This window comes from Microtus pennsylvanicus, chromosome 2, assembly GCF_037038515.1.
Source record: "Microtus pennsylvanicus isolate mMicPen1 chromosome 2, mMicPen1.hap1, whole genome shotgun sequence".
NCBI lineage: Eukaryota > Metazoa > Chordata > Mammalia > Rodentia > Cricetidae > Microtus > Microtus pennsylvanicus.
Window position 1 is genome coordinate 133,607,644 of NC_134580.1, and position 24,928 is coordinate 133,632,571.

At 41.7% G+C, this 24,928-nt stretch overlaps 1 protein-coding gene across 8 annotated transcripts in view; it reads left to right on the forward strand.

Annotated features, from left to right (window-relative positions):
* The first annotated feature begins 4,823 nt into the window (after positions 1-4,823).
* Positions 4,824-24,928, forward strand: part of Ralgapb (Ral GTPase activating protein non-catalytic subunit beta) — a 90,462-nt gene continuing 70,357 nt past the window's right edge. For 7 of the 8 annotated variants that reach the window (XM_075962875.1, XM_075962878.1, XM_075962877.1 and 4 more), the window contains exons 1-3: positions 4,824-4,956; positions 16,786-17,001; positions 20,394-20,596. In XM_075962875.1, coding sequence (XP_075818990.1) covers positions 16,816-17,001; positions 20,394-20,596 — 389 coding nt within the window. In that variant the 5' untranslated portion in view covers positions 4,824-4,956; positions 16,786-16,815. Of the gene's footprint in view, positions 4,957-5,154; positions 5,285-16,785; positions 17,002-20,393; positions 20,597-24,928 lie in introns of those variants that run through there. The other variant, XM_075962876.1, reaches the window with a different exon arrangement.

A 24,928-nucleotide genomic window follows, 5' to 3' on the forward strand; every position in this document is an offset into this window, starting at 1 on the left:
GCACATGTCATAGGTAGACATTTTTCAGAAAACATTAGCCAAATGGCTAACAAAAAAGTCTATGAAAGAAAGATTAATTGGGGAACTGTCAAGAACTACACAGGAACCATAGGAAGATGTCATCTTACCCAATTTAGAATGGCTATTTTTTTTTTTTTGGATTTTTCGAGACAGGGTTTCTCCACAGCTTTTGGTTCCTGTCCTGGAACTAGCTCTTGTAGACCAGGCTGGCCTCGAACTCACAGAGATCCACCTGCCTCTGCCTCCCGAGTGCTGCAATTAAAGGCGTGGGCCACTACCGCCCTGCTAGAATGGCTATTATAAAAGAGATTAAAGGTAGGACTGGAGAGATGGTTCATTAGTTGAGTACTGCCTGCTCTTATAGGAGACAGGGTTTGAGTCCTAGAACCTATGTGGTGGCTCATAACTGCCTGAACTACCTCTGACAGTTGTGAGCCACCCTGTTCTGGCCTCTGTGGGCACCAGTCACAAAAGTGGTACACAGACATACATGCGAGCAAAACATCCATACACACAAAATAAAACATTTTAAAAATTAAAAAGAGTAAAGGTAAGTGCTGATGGACAGAGAGAAAGGCAACTCTCATACACTGTAGGAGGATATGAGGAAATGTAAATTACTGCAGATATTGTGGAAAGTTCCTGTAAAACAACATAAAAAAATCTGATCTAACCACCCTCCTGCTGGGAGAGAACATATTTAAAGGAATTGAAATCAGAATGTTAAAGGGACACTTACACTCGCATGTTATGGTATCACCGTTCACAGCAGCCAAGATATGGAACCAGCCTCAGTGTCTACTGATGCACGAATGATTCAAGAAAGTGTGGCATGCAGACCGGTCTTAGTTAGGCTCTCTATTGGAGGCATTTCCTCAACTGAGGCTACTTCTCTGATGACTCTAGCTTGTGACAAGCTGACACACAAATCCAGCCAGTACAATACCCAATGGAACAGTAAACAACCGTAAAGAGAATGACATTCCACCCTTTACAACAACGTGGGTGGAAGAATTGGATGTCGTTACGAGAAGAAAAATAAGACAGGCACAGAAAGGCAAACACTGCACATCCTTATATACACATGGCAGCTAGGAAGTTAATCTCAAAGTAGAGGGTGCATGGGAAGGGCAACTAATGGTACCGAGATGCAGCTGGGTAGGAGCAACTTATGTTCTACTTTGCATAGTGGGATGACCATGGTTGATAATAGTTAGTGAAATACTTCAAAATACCTAGTGAAGAGAAACTTAATGCTCCCAACACACACACACACACACACACACACACACACACACACACACTACTGTATATCTGATAATTGATACGCTAATTACCCCCTGTGATGGTCAGTTTTCATTGTCGACTTGCTACAATCCAGAATCACCTGAGAAGAGTCTCAGCAAAAGACAGATCATCCAGATCAGATTGTCCTGTGGAGGATCCTATTGACAATTAATTGATGTGGGAGAGGAGGGCCCAGCCCGCTGTGGGTAGCACCATTCTCTCAGGCTTGGGTCCTGGGCTGTGTAAGAGTGAACTGGGTTAATCATAAACATGCGTGCATTCGTTCTCTCTCTGTTCTTTTATATATATATATTTTTATGGTTTATTTAACTTTATTTTATGTGCATTGGTGTGAAGGTGTCAGATCCCCTGGAACTGGATCTTCTGACAGTTATGAGCTGCCATGTGGTTGCTGGGAATTGAACCCGGGTCCTCTGGAAGAGCAGTCAGTGCTCTTAACCACTGAGCCATCTCTCCAGCCCCCCCCCCCTCTGTTCTTGACAGTTGGTGTGACTAGCTGCTTCAAGTTCCTGCTGCCTCAGCTTCCCCACAAATGATGGACGGTAACGTGGAATTATGAAGAAAAGAAACCCTTGCTCCTCTAAGCTGTTTGCTGGTATTTTACTACCGCAACAAGATACTAAATTAAGGCATCCTATCTGTTCATTACCAGTTGTTTATATGAATACATGTACACAATGAAATGTCACACTGGACCTCATAAATATGTGTACCATGTACAATTACTAGGTGTCAGTCAAAAAGAATATCAAAATACAATATAAATTACATGTTATTGAGTTCAAATCTGTATCCACTGTGGCAAATGCAGTTGTAGATATATATATGAAAATGACCAGAAAAAGCAACAAGCTAATTTGTAGCTGGGTAGTTATGAGTTTTAAAACTTCTATTTGCTTTACTTCTCTTTTACATTATTTTCTTTTGTGAAATAAAAATGATAAAAACGTCTAGGTGCCTCAAGTCAGAATGGAACACAACTTCTTTTCCCTATTTAAAGTAATGGAAACACCCCTCCCAAATGGTTTTCCTTTAAGGAACAATGTTGTCCATGAATTAAAGTCTCAAGGTGGAGAGGCAGAGGTTATCTTCGCTTTCCCAAGTATTCTTTTCTTTTTGAGATGTGATTTCATGTAGCCCAAGCTGGCCTAACATACTCTGTGTGACAAGTTAAAAGACGACTATGCCACCATGTCTGGTTTGTGCAGTGCTGAGAAGCAAACCCAGGACCTCATGCATGCCAAGCAAGCACTCTACCTATTAAGCTACATCCCATAAACTTTAAAAAGGTTTCAAGTCCTCTGTGTCTGTCACTTTTCCAACTCCTATCACCTGTTGCTCTTCAAATCTATCATTCATAACTGATTTACTCTAGCTGTCCAATAATCACAGTGTTTGGAATGTGGTCGCGAGGGGTATAAATCAGATCCACCACTCCCTCCTTAAGGCAGAAAGGCAGTACAGGGGCTGTGCATCTACCTCAGTATATCTTAAAAAAGCAGGCTTCCTTGCCTCATTTTATACTTCTTAGTAAAGTCTTTCTCGAGGTCTCAAAATGACCGCTACATCTCCTGGTATTGTTTGATATCATGGTTCCAATCATGAAGTAGGGGAAAGTTGAAGGACACAGTTTTCTCTAGGACTTCCTGTATAGCCCAGGTCTCTCTTGGAACTTTGGTTTATGCTTTAGGGGTTAGGACACTGCTACACTCTGTCAAGGGGTAAGGGGTATTTGCTTTTTGGCCTCTGTAGTGTAAAAAAGGGAAAGAAAGACGCTTGGAGGAATGATTGAGGTTTTTTTTTTTTTACGTTTTTTGAGACAGGGTTTCTCTGTAGCTTTGGAGCCTGTCCTGGACCCGCAGTATGGGCCAGGCTGGCCTCGAACTAACAGAGATCTGCATGTCTACTTTCTGAGCACTGGGATTAAAGGCGTGTGCTACCACTGCCTGACTGACTTTCTTAAAGCACTTGTCAAAACTATGATTAATTAAACTATATTGTTTCATCTACACACTGTACTGGCACATTCTTACCCACCGTTCCTCTCTTCCTCCCTTTAGCTACTTTCCTGGGGGTAGGTTGGGCTTGTGGTCTTGAAGAAATTCTTGTTTTATCTCTTCCACAAGGGAACCGGTTTCTTCTTCACTCCTACTGTGGTCCAGGGTGAGAGTCACTAATTTCTCTGCTCTTTCCACACAAACATGTGCCCTTTGCACAACCTGACATACTGACTCTCCCACCTCAGTCACAAGGGCAGGCCTGTTGGGGAATATTATTGTAAGGTGTGTGACATTTGTTCATGCTGCATTTGTTTAACTCTGTGAAGCTGATTCTTTGCCCGCCTAAAAGACCCGATGGTCTAGTAAAGCGCTATGGCCAACAGCAAGGCAGGAGCAAGGACAGATGGAGGCTGGAAGGCAGAGAGGATAAATAGGAGAATCTTGGACGACAAGGAGCAGTGAGAGAACAAAGGGAGGAGAAAGTCAGGGGTCAGCCACCCAGGCACACAGCCAGCCACGGAGTAAGAGTGACGGTGAGATAAACAGAAGTGAAAAAAAGGGAAAAGCCCAGAGGCGAAAGATAGTCGGGATAATTTAAGAAAAGCTGGTAAGAAACAAGCCAAGCTAAGGCGGGGCGTTCATAACTAAGAATAAGCCTCTGTGTGTGATTTATTTGGGAACTGGGTGGCAGCCCCCCCCAAAAAAGCCAAAAGAGTAGGAGCAAAACAACCAACACCACAGGCCCTTCATGTAGACGTCACCCTCCCTCTTTCCTTCCAGCCTGTCACTTTCTTGGTGGGATTTGAAGCCAAATTACTGAAAGTGGTACTGGTCGCAAAACGTCCGGCACAGTGCAGGTGCTAAAACTTGTACCTCTCGCTATTAATATCTTATCTGCTAGATCGGATGCAACTCGCTGATGACAGGTGCTGAATCTTAAGTCTGATTCATCCTTTTAACATTAAGCACACCAGGCCTGGCGAGGGCATTGCTTATAACAACGCTGCGCCCATGTAATAAGGGGCTGAGCAAAGGAAGAGCTACAGTGCTGGCCTGTGAGATATTCCTTGAGCCTGAATGGCAGCCGGCTTTTCGCAGAGAAGATCCTGACTCTTCCGCACTGAGAACAACCGTCAGCCGGGCTGCCTCCTGAGCCCGCACGGCGATGAGGTAACTGCCCCGTCACTTCACTCCTCCCTCTTCACTGGAGCCCGCAAGGGAGGGGGTGTGTAGTCGCCCTTCGCGCAGCCCTCTGGGACGGCTGCGCACGCGCAGCTTCCGGCTCCTGGTCTCGAGATTTATTTGACGCCGCCCTTCGGTTCCCTCCGAAGTCAGGCGCGCCGCGCAGGCGCAGTAGTCCCTCCGGCTGGGGAATTATTTGACGCCACCGCCCCTGGCAGTCGGAAGTTGCTTGAAGGGAGCCCAGCCGGCCGGCCAAGAGACCGGTCTTCGTCGTCCCCCGGGCGCCCTGTGAGAGTCACCGACGGGTGGACAGACCGACCGCCGGAGGAGGGCCGGCCTGGGCGGTGGCAACGCGGGCCCGATGGCGCGGGTCGCGTGAGGCGGCAGGCCGAGTGCGGCCCGCGGTGCGCCCGCCCAGCGATGCGGGCCCCGCCCGTCGCCTCAGGTACGCGGCGGCCGGCACGGCCGGACCCTCCCCTCTCGCTGTTTTTTTTTTTTTTCCTCCGGCGGCCACTGAGGCGGGGGCCCTCTTGCCCTCCGTTGCTCTCCTGGCCGGGCCTCGGCAAGCTCATTCCTGAATTCTGAAGCGGACGCACCGGGCGCGGGAGCGCAGTCCTGGCCCGCGGCTTCTGCCGGCTGTGAGCGAACCTTGGAGGGTCGGACTGGCCGCGCGCGCCCCTGGCAGCCTGGGGACGGGGGCGGGTCTGGAGTGGCGGCGGCAACTCGGAGGAGAATGCTGTCCACCGCAGGGCTGGTGGAGTTGCTGCCGTCCGGTGAGGATGCTGCTGCCGGGGGCACGGTGACGCGTGGGGAGAGTAAACAGCCACCCTTAGCAAGCGCTTGCTGTCTGCCAGGCCCAGGCTAGACAGGGAACTTCACCACTCTGCATGGCAGGACTGTTACCCCATTCTCTCGACCAGGCAATCGAGGCCCAGAGCGATTGGGCGCCTTCGGTGCCCAAGGTCATATAGCTGGGGCAATTTGAACTCAAGCAGCCTTGACAGTCCAGTTCAGGTTCTTAACAATTAGGTCATAGGAGCTCCAACTTCGATGCACGGTGTACTTGAGAGTTTTGAAAAGATTCCAGGTACCACAGCACCCCAAACTAATCAAACCACTATGCCTGGGAGGGGGGAGCCAAATAGCAGTATCTTTCTGGAGATCCCCTAGTGTTGTAAGGTTTGGTAACTGTGAACGGAGGTAATCTTCACGCCAGAGGTCCGTGAGTGTCTCTCCGGTTTAGCTGTGCAGGAGGATGCTTGTTAAAAGTGTAGATTCCCCTGGCAGAGATGCATAGTGTCTCTCCCCTCCCCCCAGTGTGCCCTCGTTCTATTGCTGGAACTCCGTTTTTCTGCCCCGGCCTCCTGAGTGCTAGGATGGTAGCTGTATGCCGCGAGAGAGCTTTTCCTGAGGTCCACTGACTACCATGTCTTTGGTAGGTAGGCCTTCCTGAGGGTGAGAAGTAGTTATGAATTCTTAGCTGAGCTTTTGAAAAATGTATACATCTCTTGCAAAACTTTTGGTTTGCAATTTTCCTTGATATACAGCCCTCGTGGTTAGGGTTTCCCTTGCCTCGGGACTTTTGCCCTACCGTTCTTTTCTCAAGATAGTGCTTTCTCAGCTCTCGAGCCAAACACATACACTTTCTCTCACACAATCATTTCTGTCTGCTGCCTCCCCTAACCCCTGCCCTGCCCACCTTCATTTTTCCTATCCGCCTTTGGTACTATCATAGTGTAGCTTACCGTGTGTGTGTGTGTGTGTGTGTGTGTGTGTGTGTGTGTTGTAGTATTGTAGCTCTAGCTCTTTGACACTTTGGGCTTTCAGGCATGGGCCATGTTTTCTTGGTCACTATTTGGAGTACTTTGACATAGAGACTGGCAACATTTTTTTGACTATGTTTTAGTCCCTTTATGTGATAGATAAACCTCATGATACAGAGACATCTGTTTGTATTTTTGTAAAAGGTATATGATGTTCTTAACATTGGAGTTTTGCCCTTTTTTCCTCAGAAATACTCTAGTTGCTTATTCATTTATTCAGCAGATTAATAAAATGTTGAATTCTTATCCATGGCAAGGCACTATGTGTAACTGTTCCAACAACATTGGTTAGTTTACCTGGGTGAGGTAGCACACACCTTTAATCCCAGCACTGAGGAGGCAGAAGCAGGTGGATCTCTATGAGTTCCAGGCTATCCTGTTCTGCACAGCGAGTGCCAGGACAAGCCATAGTTACATACAGATACCTGCCTCAGAAAAACCCACCCAACCAATTAACACACAAAAACATTGGTTGGGTTTTAATGTTAACTTCATCTCAGACAGTCGTTTCTATAGGGGGAGACATTTTATTGCCCCTAAGGTTTTGTGTGTATTCCTTCCTTATCATCTGAAAAAGTGTCGTCTAAAAGCTATGGCCTTGTGAGTATGTATAAACACAAGCAGATGGGATAACTCTCAGTTATAGTTCATCACATTCTATGGGAGACAGAGTAAATAAAACCTTAATATCGGCAACTGACAAACTTGTAGTTTTATTACATAATGTTTGAACTGCCATTGCTGCACATGCTTACCAACTTTAAAGGAAGTCAAGGCAATCATTCACATTGTGTCTGTTTCTGTCCCCCTTTTAAGATTGTTATATGTATGGATGCAAAATGTATGTGTATCAGTTGGATGCTTGGTGCTGGCAGAGGCCAGAAGAGGGTGTCAGATCCTCTGAAACTAAAGTTAGGGAGAGTTGTGAGCTTCCATGTGGTTGCTGGGAATTGAATCTGGGTCCTCTTTAAGAGCAGCCAGTAAGTGCTCTTAACCACTGAGTCAACTCATCAGCCCCTTGTTCTTGGTTACTCTTGAAGCCATATAAAATTTATAAAAGTAAGGAGGTTAAGTGTTATAGGAAGGTCATTATGAAGAGGGTTGTTGACAATGAAGATTCACCCACACACTTTATGTCGGTACTAGGGGTCGAACACAAGTGTGCTTCTACTGTTTCCAGTCCATGTATATGTATGTGTGTACATATTACAGAGGTACATACTACTATATCTCCATTACACACACATATATGTGCTTTTTTTTTTGAATAGGGTTCCACTATGTAGCCCCGACTGACCTAGAAATGGCTATGTAGACCATGTTATCCTGAGAGTTGTCTTGCTTCTGCTTCCCAAGGGATTAAAAGCATTTGCCACCATACCTGGCTATATTTTTTACTTTGAAGCAAGGTCGTACCAAACTATCTGGGTTGACCTTGAACTTAGTCTGTATCCCAAGCAGGTCTGGAACTTAGATCTTTCTGGCTCAACTTCCTGAATATCTGGGATTGTAGGTCTGTACCAGCAATGCCTAGGTGAGATTTTTTTTCCCCCAGTTAAATGTGAAGTATATAGGTTGAATAAAAATGCATATTTTATTAAATAATTTTTTACAATATAATATTATTAGGGGAAGAAGTTTCTTGTCTCACTTATGTACTCTTTACTTGGTTTTTAGGCTGAGGCTCATGTAGAAGGTGATGGGATAAAAGGTGTTAAATTCAGCTGCTCAAGAAACTTGCCCTTGTTTCTCTGATCAGATATGGACAGAGTATCCAGTTCTGGTCTTGGCACTTGGAAGAAACTCAGTTTTTTTAAACTTAAGGTTTAATTCTTTAGTTGACTTTCGGTGTATGGACGAAGCCATTCACATGCTCAGTTAGTGGCCAAAAGTAGCTCTAATCACAATAATCTATGACTTTGGCAAGAATTCTAATTTGAGGTACCTATCAGTGTGTTCTTGACACATACAAAGGTCTTTTAGACTGAATGAATGATTTATTATGGTATAAGATAGGTTCCCCCCACCCCCCAGGGTTTCTCTGTGAAACAGTCCTGACTGGCCTGGAACTCACAGAGGTCTACCTGCCTCTGCCTCCCAAGTGCTGGGATTAAAGGCATGTGCCACCACCACCTGGCAGTGTAAAATAGTTTTAAACTGGATGTTTTGCTCACAACTGTAATCTCAGCTAAGGCAGGAGGATTGGGTCAACTTTGAGGCCAGTCTGGGTTATAGAGTGAAAATCTGTTTCACCTCCCTCTCCCAAGATGGAGTTTTAAAATTAGTGTCTACATAGTTAAATTTAACTTTTTATAGACGAATTACTGTGCTTAAAGCTACATGGTGATCTGGTACACCCAGGACTGAAAAATGGGCCTTCTCCCTCTAGCCTCAGTGTCCTGTTCCACTTCATCCCTGCTGTCCCTCATGTGAGATGTTCCTCCTATGAGAGAAAATTGGGGATGGGAAAAGTGGGTAGAGTTATCTTCTGTATTTTAAGTTAACCAGTTAGAACTGTATGTAGTGAATGTTTGGTGTGTGATACTCATTTTGTTATATAAACTGGAGATACTGAATATAAGACATAGTTTCTGTTCTTAAGAAGTTCTAGAATTGTGATGAAATAAAAGTATAGTATCTTAAGCAGCCCTGTGAAATAGGATTATCTGTCATGTCTGATCAGTCTAGTGCATTGTTTAGTAGTTTTGTGTGCCTACTAAACACTTTTAATGCAATTAAAGAACTGAGTTCTAAATTTATAGTTACCCATGCCAGTAGATATGATACTGGGAATATCAGGCTAGAGATAGATGATAGTTATGATGTTGCTGACTGGGAGCAGGCAGTGTATTCACATTTTCTTTCATAGACTAGCAAAACCCATCTGTTTTCATTTTTGTGAAGAAATGCAGGCAGAACCTGTCTCTCTCTTGTAATTCAGGTGCTTGATAGGATCCATACCAGTTACAGTCTGGTGCATAGGTGAGTCCATTCCTTTTTTTTTTTTTTTGTGCCAGCTTAATGGATGTTTGCCTTGTGGAGTCATTGAGCATTGAGACTACAAGAGAATTAACAAAAGTGATCCTTCTGTCCGGTAACATTTTATTTGCTCAGCACACTGGTACCATCCCTGTACCCTGTTTTTCTCCAGAGAAACAGGCATATCTTAACATATACCTTTATTCGTATGTCCTGAAGTGTGTTAACTTAGACTGCCCTATTCGCTCTCTCTCTCTCTAGTCACTTTCGATAGGCACTGTTTTAGAGACAGGAGACTGAAGAGTGAATGTAGAGTGACTTGTCCAAGGTCATAAGGTGAGGCACAGAGTCAGAAGTGTTGGACCTTGATGCAAGGGGTACATTTTCTTGTCCCATCATTGAAGTTACTTGATGTGACTCTGAGCAAGTCATAGTCTGTCTTTGTCTGCTTCCCGAATGGCTAGTGAGTCTTCTTTCTAACTTAAGCTTCTAGGGTAGTTGTTGAAATAAAATGAAGTAATGTGGAAGTTCTGGGAAATTGGTCAATTACAGTTACACAAGGCACATTATTATCAAGTCAAGATCTCTGGTAGTTCTAACCTGCCGCCTAACAGCCGATCACATCATTGATCATATTAAATGCTGTTGTATGCTGATGTTTCATTGATTTCTGTCTTCATCATTATAAAACTTTGTCTTGGGCAGCCATTGCATTCTGTTTATATATGCACACCTAAATTCTAGGACAACCTGATGCATACAGGTGACATAACTCATGGCTAGATTTACTTCAGAAAGTTTGCAAACAATTGGTCTGTTTGTTTGTTTATTTATTTATTATGTATACAATATTCTGTCTGTGTGTATGCCTGCAGGCCGAAAGAGGGCACCAGACCCCATTACAGATGGTCGTGAGCCACCATGTGGTTGCTGGGAATTGAACTCAGGACCTTTGGAAGAGCAGGCAATGCTCTTAACCTCTGAGCCATCTCTCCAGCCCAAACAATTGGTCTTTATAGTTTGACTTGAAGCCCCTTGGGAATAGTTTATTATTGTGGTACTCACTGTGTTTGCTGTATAGGTACATGTGGTGACTATTGCTTAAGTCAGTTGGTGTGACTAATATTAGCTTGTGGTCTTTGTGGGTCACCACTGTATTGATTGTTTTGGTTATTGTCATTTAGACTGGACTTGCATTGTTGCTGTGGAGTGTTTATAAGCTATAAGCTGGGAAGCAGCACAGAGTCATACGATGACAACTTTCAGAGAAGATACTTGGAAAAGGGTCCATGTGGAGTTGAGAAGGAAGCTAGGGGTCCAAAAGTGCACTTTATCTTCTTCCCATAGTGTTTGCTTCTACAGCACTGAAGGTGGAGACAGCTCTGCTAGCAACTGAGGTTGATAGCAGATAGCCTATAGGAGGAGACTTGTCATCTGCCTTCAATTACGTTCATTCTCTCATAAGCTACAGTGACTGACTGTCTTGTCCAGTGCATTAGTGACATTGGAGTTTGCTCATCTCCTTCCTATCTTGGACATTTCCATCAAATTACTTTGTGGAAGTTCAGGTCCTGTTGCATCATTCCTGTGGTTAAGTAAACTTAACTGGATAGGAGGGAGTTTGAGAAGGGAGCAGGTTGTAGACTTTTGGGTCCACCAGTATAACTCCCCACAGTTGTACACTCTAATCATGTCTAATTCTGTGTAAAGGGACATGACAGGCTTGAACACACACTCCGAACCCCTGGAATATCACTATATTGGTATTAAGCAAGTAGATTCATTGACTGCTTCCTAGATGACTGGTCCCTGTGTACATCCCATGGTTCTGACAGGTTTGTAGAGTTGTTCTAGAACACTACATGAATGACTGGTGGTGTGCTTGCAGAAGAGGTTGATGAATTGGGCCATTAGGGAATATCTTCCTTGGAGGCTGGCTTCTGGGTTGTCTGCATCCCATGTCTGCAGTTGGATGTGCTTGCGCTTTTCTCTTGTTGGAAGGTTTTAGTTCACGTGGACATAGTTTGACCCCAGTCTTTTGTTTTTAATTGAGTGAGTGTGTGCCATTGTGCCTATTTAGTTAGAGGACAATTTGCAGGAGTCTGTTCTTTCCTTTCACTGTGTGGATCCTATGTATTGAACTTGCTCAGTCTTCATAGGAAGTTCCTTGCTGAGTCATCGCACAGGCCTTACCTCCAGTTTTTACTTAATTATAAATCTCTAATCCTAGCTTTCAAAGTCCTTCAAAATTAGGCATTGCTTTCTTTAAAAATTTTTTTTGAGGCAAGGTCTCACTTCAAGATTGGAACTCGTTATGTAGACCAGGCTGGCCTGAACTTAGAAAGATGGTCCGGTCTCTCCCTCCCTACTGCTGAGATTAAAGGCATGCACCACCACCTTGTGGGTCACTCAAAAAAAAAAAAAATCTTGGCAGGTGATGATAGCACATACCTTTAATCTTAGTACTCATGAGGCAGAGGCAGTTTGAGTTTGAGGCTACTACTCATTACAGAGTGAGTTTTCAGGACAGCCAGGGATACACAGAGAAACCCTGTCTCAAAAACGAAAACAAAAAATCCTGTTACCTTCTACAACAGAACTCCTTTCACTCCGCGCATCTTGTCCCTGATGTGAATTTGTTTTAAAACATTAGAAAAGTGTGTGTCTCTCTCTGTGTGTGTGTGTGTGTGTGTGCATGCGCGTGTTTGTATGACAGTCTCTGTCTGTGTATCTGTTCTGTGTCTTTCTGTGTATGTATATGCCATAGGTGTGCAGGTACCCAGGGAGGGCAAGAAAGCGTATCATATTCTTGGAACTTGAGGTACAGGCAGTTATGACCTGCCTGATGCGGGTGTTGGGGGTTTGAACTCATGCCCTCTGTTTTTAACTGTTAAGCCACTTCTCCAGATCTGTTTACTTTTTTTTTTTTTTTTGTTTTTTCGAGACAGGGTTTCTCTGTGGTTTTGGAGCCTGTCCTGGAACTAGCTCTTGTAGACCAGGCTGTACTTTTTGTTTTTAACAGAAGGATCTTACTGTGTAGCCTATGATAGCTTTCAACTTGCAATCTTTGCCTTGGCCTTTTTAGTGTTGGAATTACAGGTGTCTACCATTATCCTCTGCTCCCTGTTTTTATGTCTTCTTTTATGGTTGCCCCTTTCTTACCCTCTTTCCTATCCATCCAGTTTTCTTATAACCAGTGTCCAATTTATATGCCCCATAGCCTTCTTTTACCCCAAACCTACCCTGTTTTTATTCACTCTTGAATCAAAAGTAAGCTTTCCCCTGAATTTCTGTAGTTGCTTATAATTTTTGCATTTATCATCCTAAATGTTCCAATTTGCATCATAGTTATTGTGTGCTAAACTGTAACCTAATTGAAAACAGGAACCACATCTCTTATTCATTTCAATGGTGTTAACACTGTTCATTGTATGTAATAGATGGTTACTAGCTTGGTGATTTCCAATGACTGAATGGTCACAAGTAATCAGGATGCTGACATTTTTATCAATTCTCTGACATGAATATTAGTATAAATTTATTGCATCAAATTGTGCTAATAGTACTACCTTCATTTATCCTTCAAATTTCTAATCTGTTTGCCTAGTTGTTATCATAATATGTAGCATTCTCCACTGAATAGCTATCATATTATGATAACAACTATTACCTAGGGCAAGTCCCAAGTATAACATGTATGTGATTCTTTAATTCTTATAACACCAGTGAAACAGGCTATTCTTCCTCGTGGGAGAATATTACAGATAAGGGTGTTAGGAATTTTCCTAATATGAGCTCTCTGCTGATGCAAAAATACCAATCAAGCCAAATCACAACAAGCCAAATTAAAAAATACCCTGGTTTAATGGAATTCCTGTGCTCTTGGGTGGCCCCGAGGGGGAACTGGGAAGGGACCACAGGGACAGACAGACAGACAGACAGACACACACACACACACACACACACACACCACCAGGAGACTTTCCCAGGGAGCAGTTTAAATAGACTGGGGAGTGGTCAAGATTTTGGCCGGCTGTCTTGACCCTCCTCTGGGGAGGAGGCAAAGTTTGGCGGGCACAGGGATGGGGCCTCCAAAGACTGGGACTTACAAAGGGTGCTCAGACACAGGGGGCAAGTAACTTTTTAGGGATGAGAGAGATGGCTCAGATTAAGAGCACTTGTTTCTTTTGTAGAGGACCTGGGTTCAGTTCCTAACGCCACATAATTGCTAGTAACCATTTGTAATTCCAGCTCCAGAGAACCTGACACCCCCGTTTGACCTCTAAGGGTATTGCATGCACTAGGTGCACAGTCAGACATGTAGGCAAAACAACCATGCATGTAAAATAAAAATCAATAATAATAATAATAAGTTCCCATGCTCTAGCCTAAAACCTACTGAATCATAATTTTTAAAGTTAAAGCTCAGGGTACTGCATTTTTCAGCCAAAGTATACATGATAATTCTCTTTTTTTTTTTTTTTTGGTTTTTCGAGACAGGGTTTCTCTGTGGCTTTGGAGCCTGTCCTGGAACTAGCTCTGTAGACCACGCTGGTCTCGAACTCACAGAGATCCACCTGCCTCTGCCTCCCGAGTGCTGGGGTTAAAGGCGTGCGCCACCATCGCCTGGCTTTACATGATAATTCTTATTTGTATGTGGGATTTGATAGCAAGTGTAACTTTTTTTTTTAAAAAAAGTTGCCTTCTTAAAATTTTGTTTCCTCTAATAATAATTTATAATAATAATTTAAATTTTAACTATTTTTTTATATTGGAGACTGACATAGTTTTACTAGTAATTTAGTTTGCAAACATTTTTACTCTTGTATATGATAGTATAAAATTTTCGGGGACTAGAGAGATGGCTCAGTGGTTAAGAGCACTGGCTGCCCTTCCAGAAGTACTGAGTTCAATTCCCAGCAACCACATGGTGGCTCACAGCCATCTATAATAGGATCTGATGCCCTCTTCTGGCGTGCAGGTGTACATACAGAGCACTCAAACATGAAATATAAGTAAGTGAAAATTAAAAAAAAAACATTGGCCATACTTTAGTAAAATAGATGGAATACTTACTGACTTCTTTCTTTCCCCACTAGTAAAGCAAACCTTGACATTCTCAAATATCTAATATCCATTGTATGTTAGGAGTTGAGGTTTTTACTGAAGACTGAAGTTGTCTTGGTGGAGAACCTATACACAGTAATTGAATGTGAAGCTCTATAAACAGACTAATAGGCACTCAGAATGGGAAGAAGCTGGTTTTAGGAGTAAAAGTTTTAGCAAAAGGATGGTATCTGAGCTGGACTTTGAAGGATAAAATTTCATAAGGTGGGTCAAAATTGTCAGTCATTAGAAGTACGAAAAAAGGTCTTCAGAGTATGGTAGAATTGGTGGGCTCAGGCAGTGATCAATAGTCCCTTGAAGCTACAGCATGGAGGCAGGGATTGTGGGACACTAGTAAACAAAATGATATGAGCAATTTCAAGTTGTGGCTCAGTGGTAGAAGATTTGTCTAACATGTGCAAAGTTCTGGGTTTGATCCCTAGCATAGTGTGTAGGCAATTTCAATTAGATTTCTAGCAAGTTTTAGTCATACTCTTTTTTTAATTAGAAAAAAACTCATACATTTTACATAAAAGGACAAATGCCTAGAATAGCCAATAAAATTTTAAAAATGAATGATGGGGAGATTTTCTTTACAATTTAAAAATACCCTGTAAAGCTACTGAAATTAAAGCATGTCTTTAGCATAGTACATGATAAAAAAGTTAGTTCAATTTAATGAAATAAGAATGTATTTTTTATTGAAAATTCATACACTATATTCTGATCATGCTTTCCCCTCCAACATCTCCTCCCAGATCCTCCTTGTCTTCCAACCCATCCAACTCTGCACCTTTTTTTCTCTCTCTTTAGAAAACAGGCAAATAAAAAAGGGAAACAAACCAGGTGGTGGCAGCACGTGCCTTTAATCATCTCTGGGGAGGCAGAGGCAGGTGGGTCTGTGTGAGTTCAAGGGCAGCCTGGTCTATGGGTTTCTGGGGACAGTCAGAGCTACACAGAGAGACCCTGTCTTGAAAAACAAAACAAAACAAACAAAAAAATGGGTGGAGGTGGGGACAAACCAGAATTAAAAGAAAAACAAACAAAAACCTCAGAACAAAATGAGAAAATAAACACACAGACACACAAATGAAACCCATAAAAACACAAAATCCAAAATTGTATTATACAAGCAAAAGACCAGTAAGATTAAAAAAAAACCCAGACAAAGCAATATGAGACAAAAAACAGTTCACACAAACATTGGCTTTGTTTTTACATTGGACATGGGTAGTTTGTATACCCAGTGAGACTGCATTGGAGAAAACAGATTCTTCCTTTACTAGCTGTCTGCTGGAGATAGAGACCCACAACTGCACAGTGTGTAGAGAGTGAGTCTTTGGACTACTCAGTTCAAAATGGGATGTCTTCATCAAACCCCTCCCCTCAAGGCTCACGGAGCTCTGCAGAAGAGGAGGTGGGAAGATTGTAAGAGGCAGAGGGCATGGGTGACACCAAGGATGGTATCACACCCAACTGCATATCTGAAAGACAATCTTTCTTGCATTATTCCTAGAGGTAAATTCCAGATGAGCATACCTCTGAAGGAAAACCTAAGAGGCTGTGTTGTGTGTACTCATAAACCTCCCTTAGCCCCTTAGGTCACTCCATCTCCCATTTGTCTTCTGTTTTAGGACGGTTGAAGGGGAGAAGTCCTTGGTTATGGGGGCTTTTGGATCTCATCTTTGCATTTCTTTGCACAATGGCCTCTTCTTCAGGTTTGCTTCAGGGCTTTTGAGGGCTTTTTGTTTTGTTTTTCTTTCTAATACTAATGTTTTGAATCTAGGGCATTAGCATTTGAGGCAAGTATTCTGTCACTGGTGTATATTCTCAATCTCTCCTTTTACTTAATGTTTGTTGAGACAGGTCTTACTAAACTGCCTAGGCTGGCCTTGAATTCACTCAGAAGCAGAGGAACTCTGTTGTCTAGGTGCTCATTCAACTACCTCTCAGGGTCCATCTTGTCACCTGATCTCACAATAGCTCAAAACACTTAGATAATGCTTTGTAATTTATTTACATTTATATTTACTTCTTCGTGCTTGTGTATGTACACGGGAATGCAGGTGTTTGTAGAGACCAGAAGAGGGCATTGGATTCCCTTGAACTGAAGCTATGGGAAGGGAACCACTGATGCAGGTGCTGCAGATTAGAACTCAGGTTCTCTGGAAGAGTAAAAAGCACTCCTAACCTCTGAGCCATCTCTTCAGCCTCTCTAGATACAGTTTTTATTTTTCCAAAACAATTTATTTTTTAGAATTAATGTGTTGCAGCCCATTTTATTATGTGCCTTGTATAAATTTTTTACTTTTTTTTATATTAGCAATAAGCATAATTTGACATGCATGTCCATTTTGTCTTTTCAGGTGCCATTTGGATAGTACTTTAGCGGCACAATGTACTCTGAGTGGCGGTCACTGCATTTGGTGATTCAGAATGATCAAGGCCATACCAGTGTGCTACACAGCTATCCAGAGAGTGTTGGGCGAGAGGTGGCGAATGCAGTGGTCCGTCCTCTTGGGCAGGCATTAGGTACCTCTTCAGTGTCTGGTAGTGAGAGTTTGTTAAAAACTGACAAAGAAGTAAGTGTTTCTTTATTTCATTCTATTGTGTGAAAATATGAATTGTTCATTAAAAATTTTATTTAGTGTTGACCTTTTAAAAATAGTTAGCAATGGTTTTATTATTGTTAATTTTGTATACGTATGTAAGTCTGTGCCTGTGGAAGTTAGTGTTGTTGGATCCTTTTGCAGCTGGAGTTAGGGGCAGTTGTGAGCATAGGGCCTGGTTGATGGGTATCAAACTTGGGTCTTCTGCAGGAGCAGTATGCACTATTACCATGCTGACTTTTTAATGGATTGCTGCCTGACGTAGTGAGTTCTAGTTTTTATCTCATTTGAGTTGCATGCTGGGACTTGGGGCCTATGAGAGAGATATAAAGAAGGGGTTTTACCTTTTTGCTGCTGATGTTTCACACTGGCCACACCTAGTTCTCCATTTGAGCTAAGTGGTCAAGACAGAGAGTCATGTGTCAGACTCTTAAGCCCTAGGCTCAGTCTTCAGATTTTTGTTTCTGTTTGGAAGTTCCTGTTCTAGTTAGGGATATTCTTGTTGTGATGAAACACATGGCCAAAAGCAACTTGAAGAAGAAAGAGTTTATTTGGCCTGCATATCCAGAGCCACAGTCCATTGAGGAAAACCAAGGCTGGAACTCAAACAGGGCAGGAACCTGGAGGAATGCTGCTCACTGACTTGCTCATCATGGCTTACTTAGCATACTTTTCTACAGAACCTGGGACCACCAGCCTAGGGGTGGCACCACCCCCAGAGGTGGGCCCTCTCCCAGCAATCACAAATTAAGAAAATGTTCCACAGGCTTGCTTACAGCCCAGACTTATGGAAACATTTCTCAACCAAGGTTCCTTCTGTGAATATGACACACTATATAGCTTGTGTCAAGTTGATATAAAACTAGCCAGCATAGTTCCCCTCTCTGTTTATAAGTAGCCACTGACTGAAAGCCTCACTTAGGTCAGATTTTCTGGCTACACATATGTTCTGAGCTTGAGCTCTCCTCACTCTGACTGTTTTAGCCTGACTTCAGGGTTCAAGTGCTGCAGAAGACCAAGTGGTTGGAACTGGGTTTGGAATTGCTATTCCTAAACTTGCTGTCCAAAGGGATCTTGGGATACCTTGTCAGGGAGATAGTTTTCTGTTCATGGAGTCAGGGCACTAAGATGACATTAAACCTTAGTGGGAAGTTTAAAAGGAACCCTGAGAATGGTGTGATTCTCTGAAAGTTTAGAACTCGGTCCTAAGAAGGATTATGCAGAGCTTATACAGGCTTTTTCGGTCTGTTCTCATGACCCCTCCCCCCGCCCTTTTTTTGTGACAAGGTTTCACTGTATGTTCTTGGCTAGCCTAAATTTCACTTTGTAGACCAGACTGGACTTGACTTGCAAAGATCCACTTGCCTCTGCCTCCCATGCAGCATCAACCACTTAAATAAGAATTTTGACAAGATAGGCTGGTGGTGTAGCTCGTGAGTAGAGTGCTTCCCTGCTGTGCTTTGGACCCTGGGTTTAATCCCTAGCACCACAAAACAGCAGCAGTGTCATAAATCACCTTTTGGGGTGACTTTTGTCGTGGTCCGGCCATGGTGGGATTATTCATTCCAGGGTAGGGGTATGAGGATTAGAAATACTAGGTAGGAGGAACAGAGACATAGGATAGTACTGAATAGGATAGTTCTGAGTTTAATTTTCATATGCTTTTATACCCCAATACAAAAGGGGGGGAGAAGGCAAAAGACTGCTTTAACATGACACAAAGGACAACCAGAACAGTTATTTGTTTCAATACTTGAGACATCAAGCCATTATTTCCTGAGTAAAGCATTTGGTGTTTGGGTAGGATATACTCTAGACCACCTACGCTGTAGGTGGCCACTCCCTCTGTCAAGCCTCCTATTTTAAATGAAGGAGCACAGGAGTGTGCTTGAATTCTCTGACCTTTGGTCCGGGTGGAACAGATCCATTTGTGTGAGCCATCTTAACGTCCAAAACACAAGTAACCACACCCTGGGTCAGGACGTCTTGTTTTGTAGCCACACCTGTTGTCAACAACTTTGAAAGAATAAAAATAAACTCAAACTCCTTGACCTTCAGACAAAGTAGAAAAGGCTCACACTTCTAGTTCCCCACACAGCAACCACAACTGGAACTTGGTATGGCCTTTGGTAAGCTAGTGGCCTCATTTCCCCCCCAAAATTTCAGAACCACTATCCTGATACTGTCTTGTATAGTATTTTGATTGCTTATAAATCTGGCCATTCTATAACCCATAGGATACCCCTATTGCAGAAACATTCGCTAGTGGATTGGTGAAACACTTCAAAACTGGTGGTTTGAAAACTAGGTTTATGTTTCTTATTGAAGATAAGGTTTGTCTTCAGCTTCACTATTTGTAAACCAGTGGTGTGCTCAATTATTTAAACATCCTAAATTTTATTTTTTTGATGTGTGAAATGAGGCCCCTTTACCCTGTTAAGCCAAGGTTATTGTGGTGGTGACATTTATGAAGATACTGTTTTTAACTGCGAAGACTGTGTAGTTGTTGCTCTCTTCAAAGTAAGACTTAGTGAAGTTTATCTGGGTTGATGTGGTCTTTTTGAGCAGGCTGGTTCTCAGTGGTCATGCATCCTTTTTGTTAAGTGTTTACTGATCATCTACTTAGTATTTGTCCCAGATTTTTGTCTGGAATTCACTTAAATTTTCTAGGCTTTGGTATCTAAGAATATAGTTTCATTTTTTTTTCCAAATTGGGAGATTTTTTTCTTTCTCTTAGCATCTTATTATTCACAGCACAAACAAGTAAGTGTTTCAGGTGGTCAGTTTAAGTACGTACAGCTAGATGCCTGGTTAAGACCTTACCCATTCAATCCCCTTTACCTGTGTGTGTGCTTACCTGTCCATTTTAGTGTTTTTTTGACAGAGAAAACAAGTTGTATAATAAGTTGAATGATTCATCTTTCTTCCTGTCATTTGTTCCTATTGCATAATCTGAGGATGAAATGTTATTAAATTTATATATTTGATTTTTTAAATGACATATATTTACATATGCAAATCGAGCAAATTCTACATTTTCTATTTTTCTATTCCCAGTATCTGTAGAAAATTGAAAAGATCATTTCACAGAGTGAATGGTAATGATATCAAAAGGGTAAAAGCGTGTATAGGCTTAATATTTAAAAATAATGAATTTACTTTCTCCTGAAATTTGCTTGAAAAGTATGACATGAATATGTCTAATACATAGAAAGTATGTGTCTAGAATAAATTTGATGTATTTGTTGAGATGACTGTATTTTCAACTTAAAGCATCTGGGTACTAGGAGATGTTATATTTTAAACTAATCTAGTGAAATACATATAAAGATCTATATTCTTTGTGAATGTTTTCCTTTGCTTAGGTAAAATGGACTATGGAAGTAATTTGCTATGGATTGACCCTTCCATTGGATGGAGAGACTGTAAAATATTGTGTTGATGTATATACAGATTGGATTATGGCTTTGGTATTGCCTAAAGATTCTATTCCATTACCAGTTAGTAAAGAGCCTAATCTATATGTTCAAAGTATATTAAAGCACCTACAAAATCTTTTTGTACCAAGGTAAGTTATACCTATATGGTCATTACTAAGATAATAATAAAGTATTTGTAAATGTTACTTTATTAAATATAGATGCTGATTTTATTGTTCGTCCTTTGAACTTTACTCATTCACTTATGGATTCGGTTAATATGACTAAAGTAGATAGGGTTACATAATGTTTCACAGGAGGTTTTTGCTTTTTTTTTTTTTTTTTTTTGAGATGACGTCTCATTGTGTAGCCCAGACTGGTCTTGAACGTTCTATGTAGTCCATATTGAGCCAAATTTATAATCCTCCTGTCTTAGTCTTTTGAGTTCTGAGATTATAGGTGTGTTCTACCACTCTTGGATATACCACAATTTTTAATAGATGTATTTTTATTTTAAATACTTTTTGGCCTTGTTAGTGAACTCTAGATGTTGGATATTAAAATGTGGTGATGGTGACATATTTCTGTCCCTTGTTAAACTTTTTTTTGGGGGGTTGTGGGGGGACTCGCGTAATGACTCAGTGGTTAAGGTTAAAGGTGCTGGCCACTAAGCCCAGTGATCAGAGTTTGATCTCTGGGACCCATATGGTGGAAGGAGAGAAGGACACTTGTGGATGTCTTCTGACCTTCACGTGTACTTCATGGTATATATGCACACACATGCACACCAATTAAATATTTAAAAATACACCTAACTTGTGCATATTTTTGTTATATCATAATTCTTGTTTCCACATACAACCAAAGCAACTGTTCTTCCCTTAAATAACCCTGTAGTGTATGAAAGCATAGAATTAAGCAAACAGGCCAGGCACGGTGGCTCATGCCTATAATCCCAGCACTTTAGAGGTGGAGTCAAGATCAGGAGTTGAAGATAGCCTTGTCTACAGAAGTAGTTGAATACCAACCTGAACTACATCATGGGATACTGTCTTAAAGAAACCAAAAAAGACTGATGAGATAGGTCAGTGGGTAAAGATGCTTGTCACCAAGCCTGATGACCTGAGTTCAATTCTTGGAGTCTACTCGGAAGAAGGAGAAAACTGACTGCTGCCAGTTGTCCCCCGACTTTCACATGAGTGACATGCATGTAAATATCCACCCCCACCCCACATATATACAAGTGTAAAATTTTGAAATTAAAAGTTTGAAATAAAGTTTAAAATCTCCTTTAAATAAGTGAGCTAACTAAAAAGAAAAAAGAAATAAAGAAGTTGGATATTTTTTTGAGATTAAGTTTTACTGTATATCCTTGGCCTGAAACTCACTAAGTAGGTCAAGCTGACCTTGAACTCATAGAGACTGCAGGCCTACATCTCCCAAGTGCTGGAATTAAACCTGTGTGCCCTAACATCTGGTTAGCAAACTGGAAGTTACAGATATTTATGATAAACAAAAAGATTACCCTTGAAAGTTTGTTATTAATTTCTTCTCCATCTTCTGAGGCAAAGGTGTTAAATGCCAAAATGCAAGTTATTTATCTTACTTGATTTTTTTCCCTAATTGTTAAGAATGTTACATTCCAACCCTGTGTGGTGACTCCTGCATTTAATCCCAAAATTCATAAGGCAGAATCAAGTGGATCTCTGTGAGCTGGAGGCAAGCCTCTTCTGTAGAGTGAGTTCCAGGATTGCCAGGGCTAATAGAGAGACCGGTTTTAAAAAGCAAAAACAAACAAATAACAAAAGAATATTACATTCTGAGGCTACAGCTACAGCTCAGTCAGACTATTTACCTGCATACCCAAGAGCTGTGGGTTCCATCCTTAGTGTCACCGAGAAATGTGTATAACCTATGGCAGATCTTTGAGAAATACAGAAATATGTGTGTAAAAAAAAAATAATAATAAAATGAAAGTTTTCCCACCAGTTCATGAGAGTGTTTTCGGCTGTCTTGTGTGTAGTAATATGGGCTGCGGCGGCAGGGCTGCGTCCCCAACACCCCAAGCCACCTGCCCGGCTAGCTTTATCCTGAAATAATTACACAGACACTGTATTCATTTAAACACTGCCTGGCCCTTTAGCTTTTGCCCTTACTGGCTAATTCTGATATACCGATCAACCCATCTCTAATAATCTGTGAGCACCGGTCTTACCGGGAAGATTCTAGCCTAAGTCCATCCTGGGTCGGAGCTTCATAGCGTGCGTCTTCCCTGGAGCAGGTAGCATGGTGTCTTTCTCTCTGAGGTGTCTGCTGCGGAGAGGAGAGCTGTCGAGTCTGACCTCACTTCCTCTTCCTCCCGGCATTCTGTTCTGTTTACTCCACCCACCTAATGGTGGGCCTATCCAATGGGCCTAGCAGTTTCTTTATTGCTTAGCCAATGAAATCAACAGATTGATATGTGACACTCCACATCACTTCCCCTTTTTCTGTTTAAACAAAAAAAAGGAAGGACTTTGAATTACTCAAAAACCAGCTCTTTAAATTTTTTAGCTTTGTAAATTTAGAAGGAAGTTTTTGTTTTAGAAAATCCAAATTGAAAAAGAGAAGTCTGTTAGAACTCTGTTCTGTGGGTCAGATATAAACTCCCCCATAAAAAGTGCCATCTAAGCCGGGCGGTGGTGGTGCACGCCTTTAATCCCAGCACTTGGGAGGCAGAGGCAGGCGGATCTCTGTGAGTTCGAGACCAGCCTGGTCTACAAGAGCTAGTTCCAGGACAGGCTCCAAAACCACAGAGAAACCCTGTCTCGAAAAATCAAAAAAAAAAAAAGTGCCATCTAGGGCCTTCTGGCCCTAACTAGACTAGCCACAGCTGATTTTGTATGAGTCTTACTCTGTAGTCAGACTTGTAAACATTCCCCTAAGTGCCCTCAAAGCTCTTTCCTGTCTTCACCCGTCCTCCTGTCATTTTCTTTCTCCCTTGTCTATTGCTTGTCTAACTCACTCTTCGTGGTTTCCAGTCAATTCTGTCTTAGAATCCTTACGTGATCACACAACCCCTCTGTGGTCACACCTCCTTGGAATTCGCTTGGTATTTCCCATCTTACTCTCTTATCGCTCATTGTTTTGTTCCATATCCTTTAACTTGTTTTGTTTTCCATCTAACCAACTTGAAGACAGGAACTCAGCTGGCCTTCTGTATTTGGGGGGCATCTACACTAAGTATAATGCAGTACTGGGTTTAGATATGGATTAAATGTTTGTTGCTTGTATTCATTGACCTTAAATGGAAACAACAGGAAATGTTTATTTCCAGCTAAATAGGCTCCTCTAAAAAGATACAGATCTTTTTTTGACATCCCATCAGAATTGATTTACAGTATTTTTCACTGTGTGTATGAAATGATCCTGTTTGAAAGTTAGTCCCTATGTCTCTCTCATCTCTTTCGCTTTACCATCTTTTAATTCTGGGTTTGTATTGCTGAAAAACAGTAATGGCATTTGGATAAATTGTGCTTTTGTTTTTACTTTTCCCTCTTGAAAAGTATGACTATAAATTTTTTTACTATTTGTTCCTCAGGAGTGTGTGTGCATACAGGTCAGTGAATTCTGAAAGGCACTGATTTAAGTAGTAGAGTTCTCTTGGCCAGTGATAGTATATGAAGATTAGGTGAATGTTTTCAGTGCTGTATATTGGAACTTCTGATATAATCTTCAACTGCTAGAAGTTTCAGTTTAAAAAATTTAATAGATAGTTCATCAAATTGTTATCAGAGCTTACTTAGTTCTTTTTATATAAACTGACTCTCAAAATGGAGGAAACTGCCTTAACCTTTTGCTAGAGATTAAGTTAATGTGACTTTCTCTTTTGTTTTTTTGTCTGGTATTTTTTTCATAATTGAGTGAAGAATGTACTATCTCTTCAAATTGATTGTAGTTTTAATTGCTTAGCTATACTGCACTATAAGAAATGTAGTCCTTCATCCATGTGTACATGTCTCTTAAAGCAGTGATCCATAATTTTGTTTTTGTAAAAAGCTAGCTAGTGAAAGTTTCCTATATTACAGGCCATATGGTGGTGTAACTCCTCAACTCTGTGGTCATAGACTATTAAATTAAGAAACAAGAACTTTACTTACAAAGGTGCTTGGGAGATGGCTCAGCAGTTAAGTACACTGACTGCTCTTCTAGAAGACCTGGGTTTGATCCTAGCACCTCCACATGGTGACTCACAACCATCTGTAACTCTCATCCAGAGTATCTAATGCATTCTTCTGGCTCTGTGGGCAATGTAAATACTTGGTACACAAACAGGCAGAATGCCTGCATAAAAATAAGTAAGTAAATAAAAAATAGTGTTACAAAGGCAGGTGTAGTCAAGTTCTGTATGGTGATTTGTGGACTAGTTTCACCTTTAGATGAATGTGGAATGGAATGGACACCTGCCTCTCTATATCTGAGTGCACCCACCTCCAGAGGTC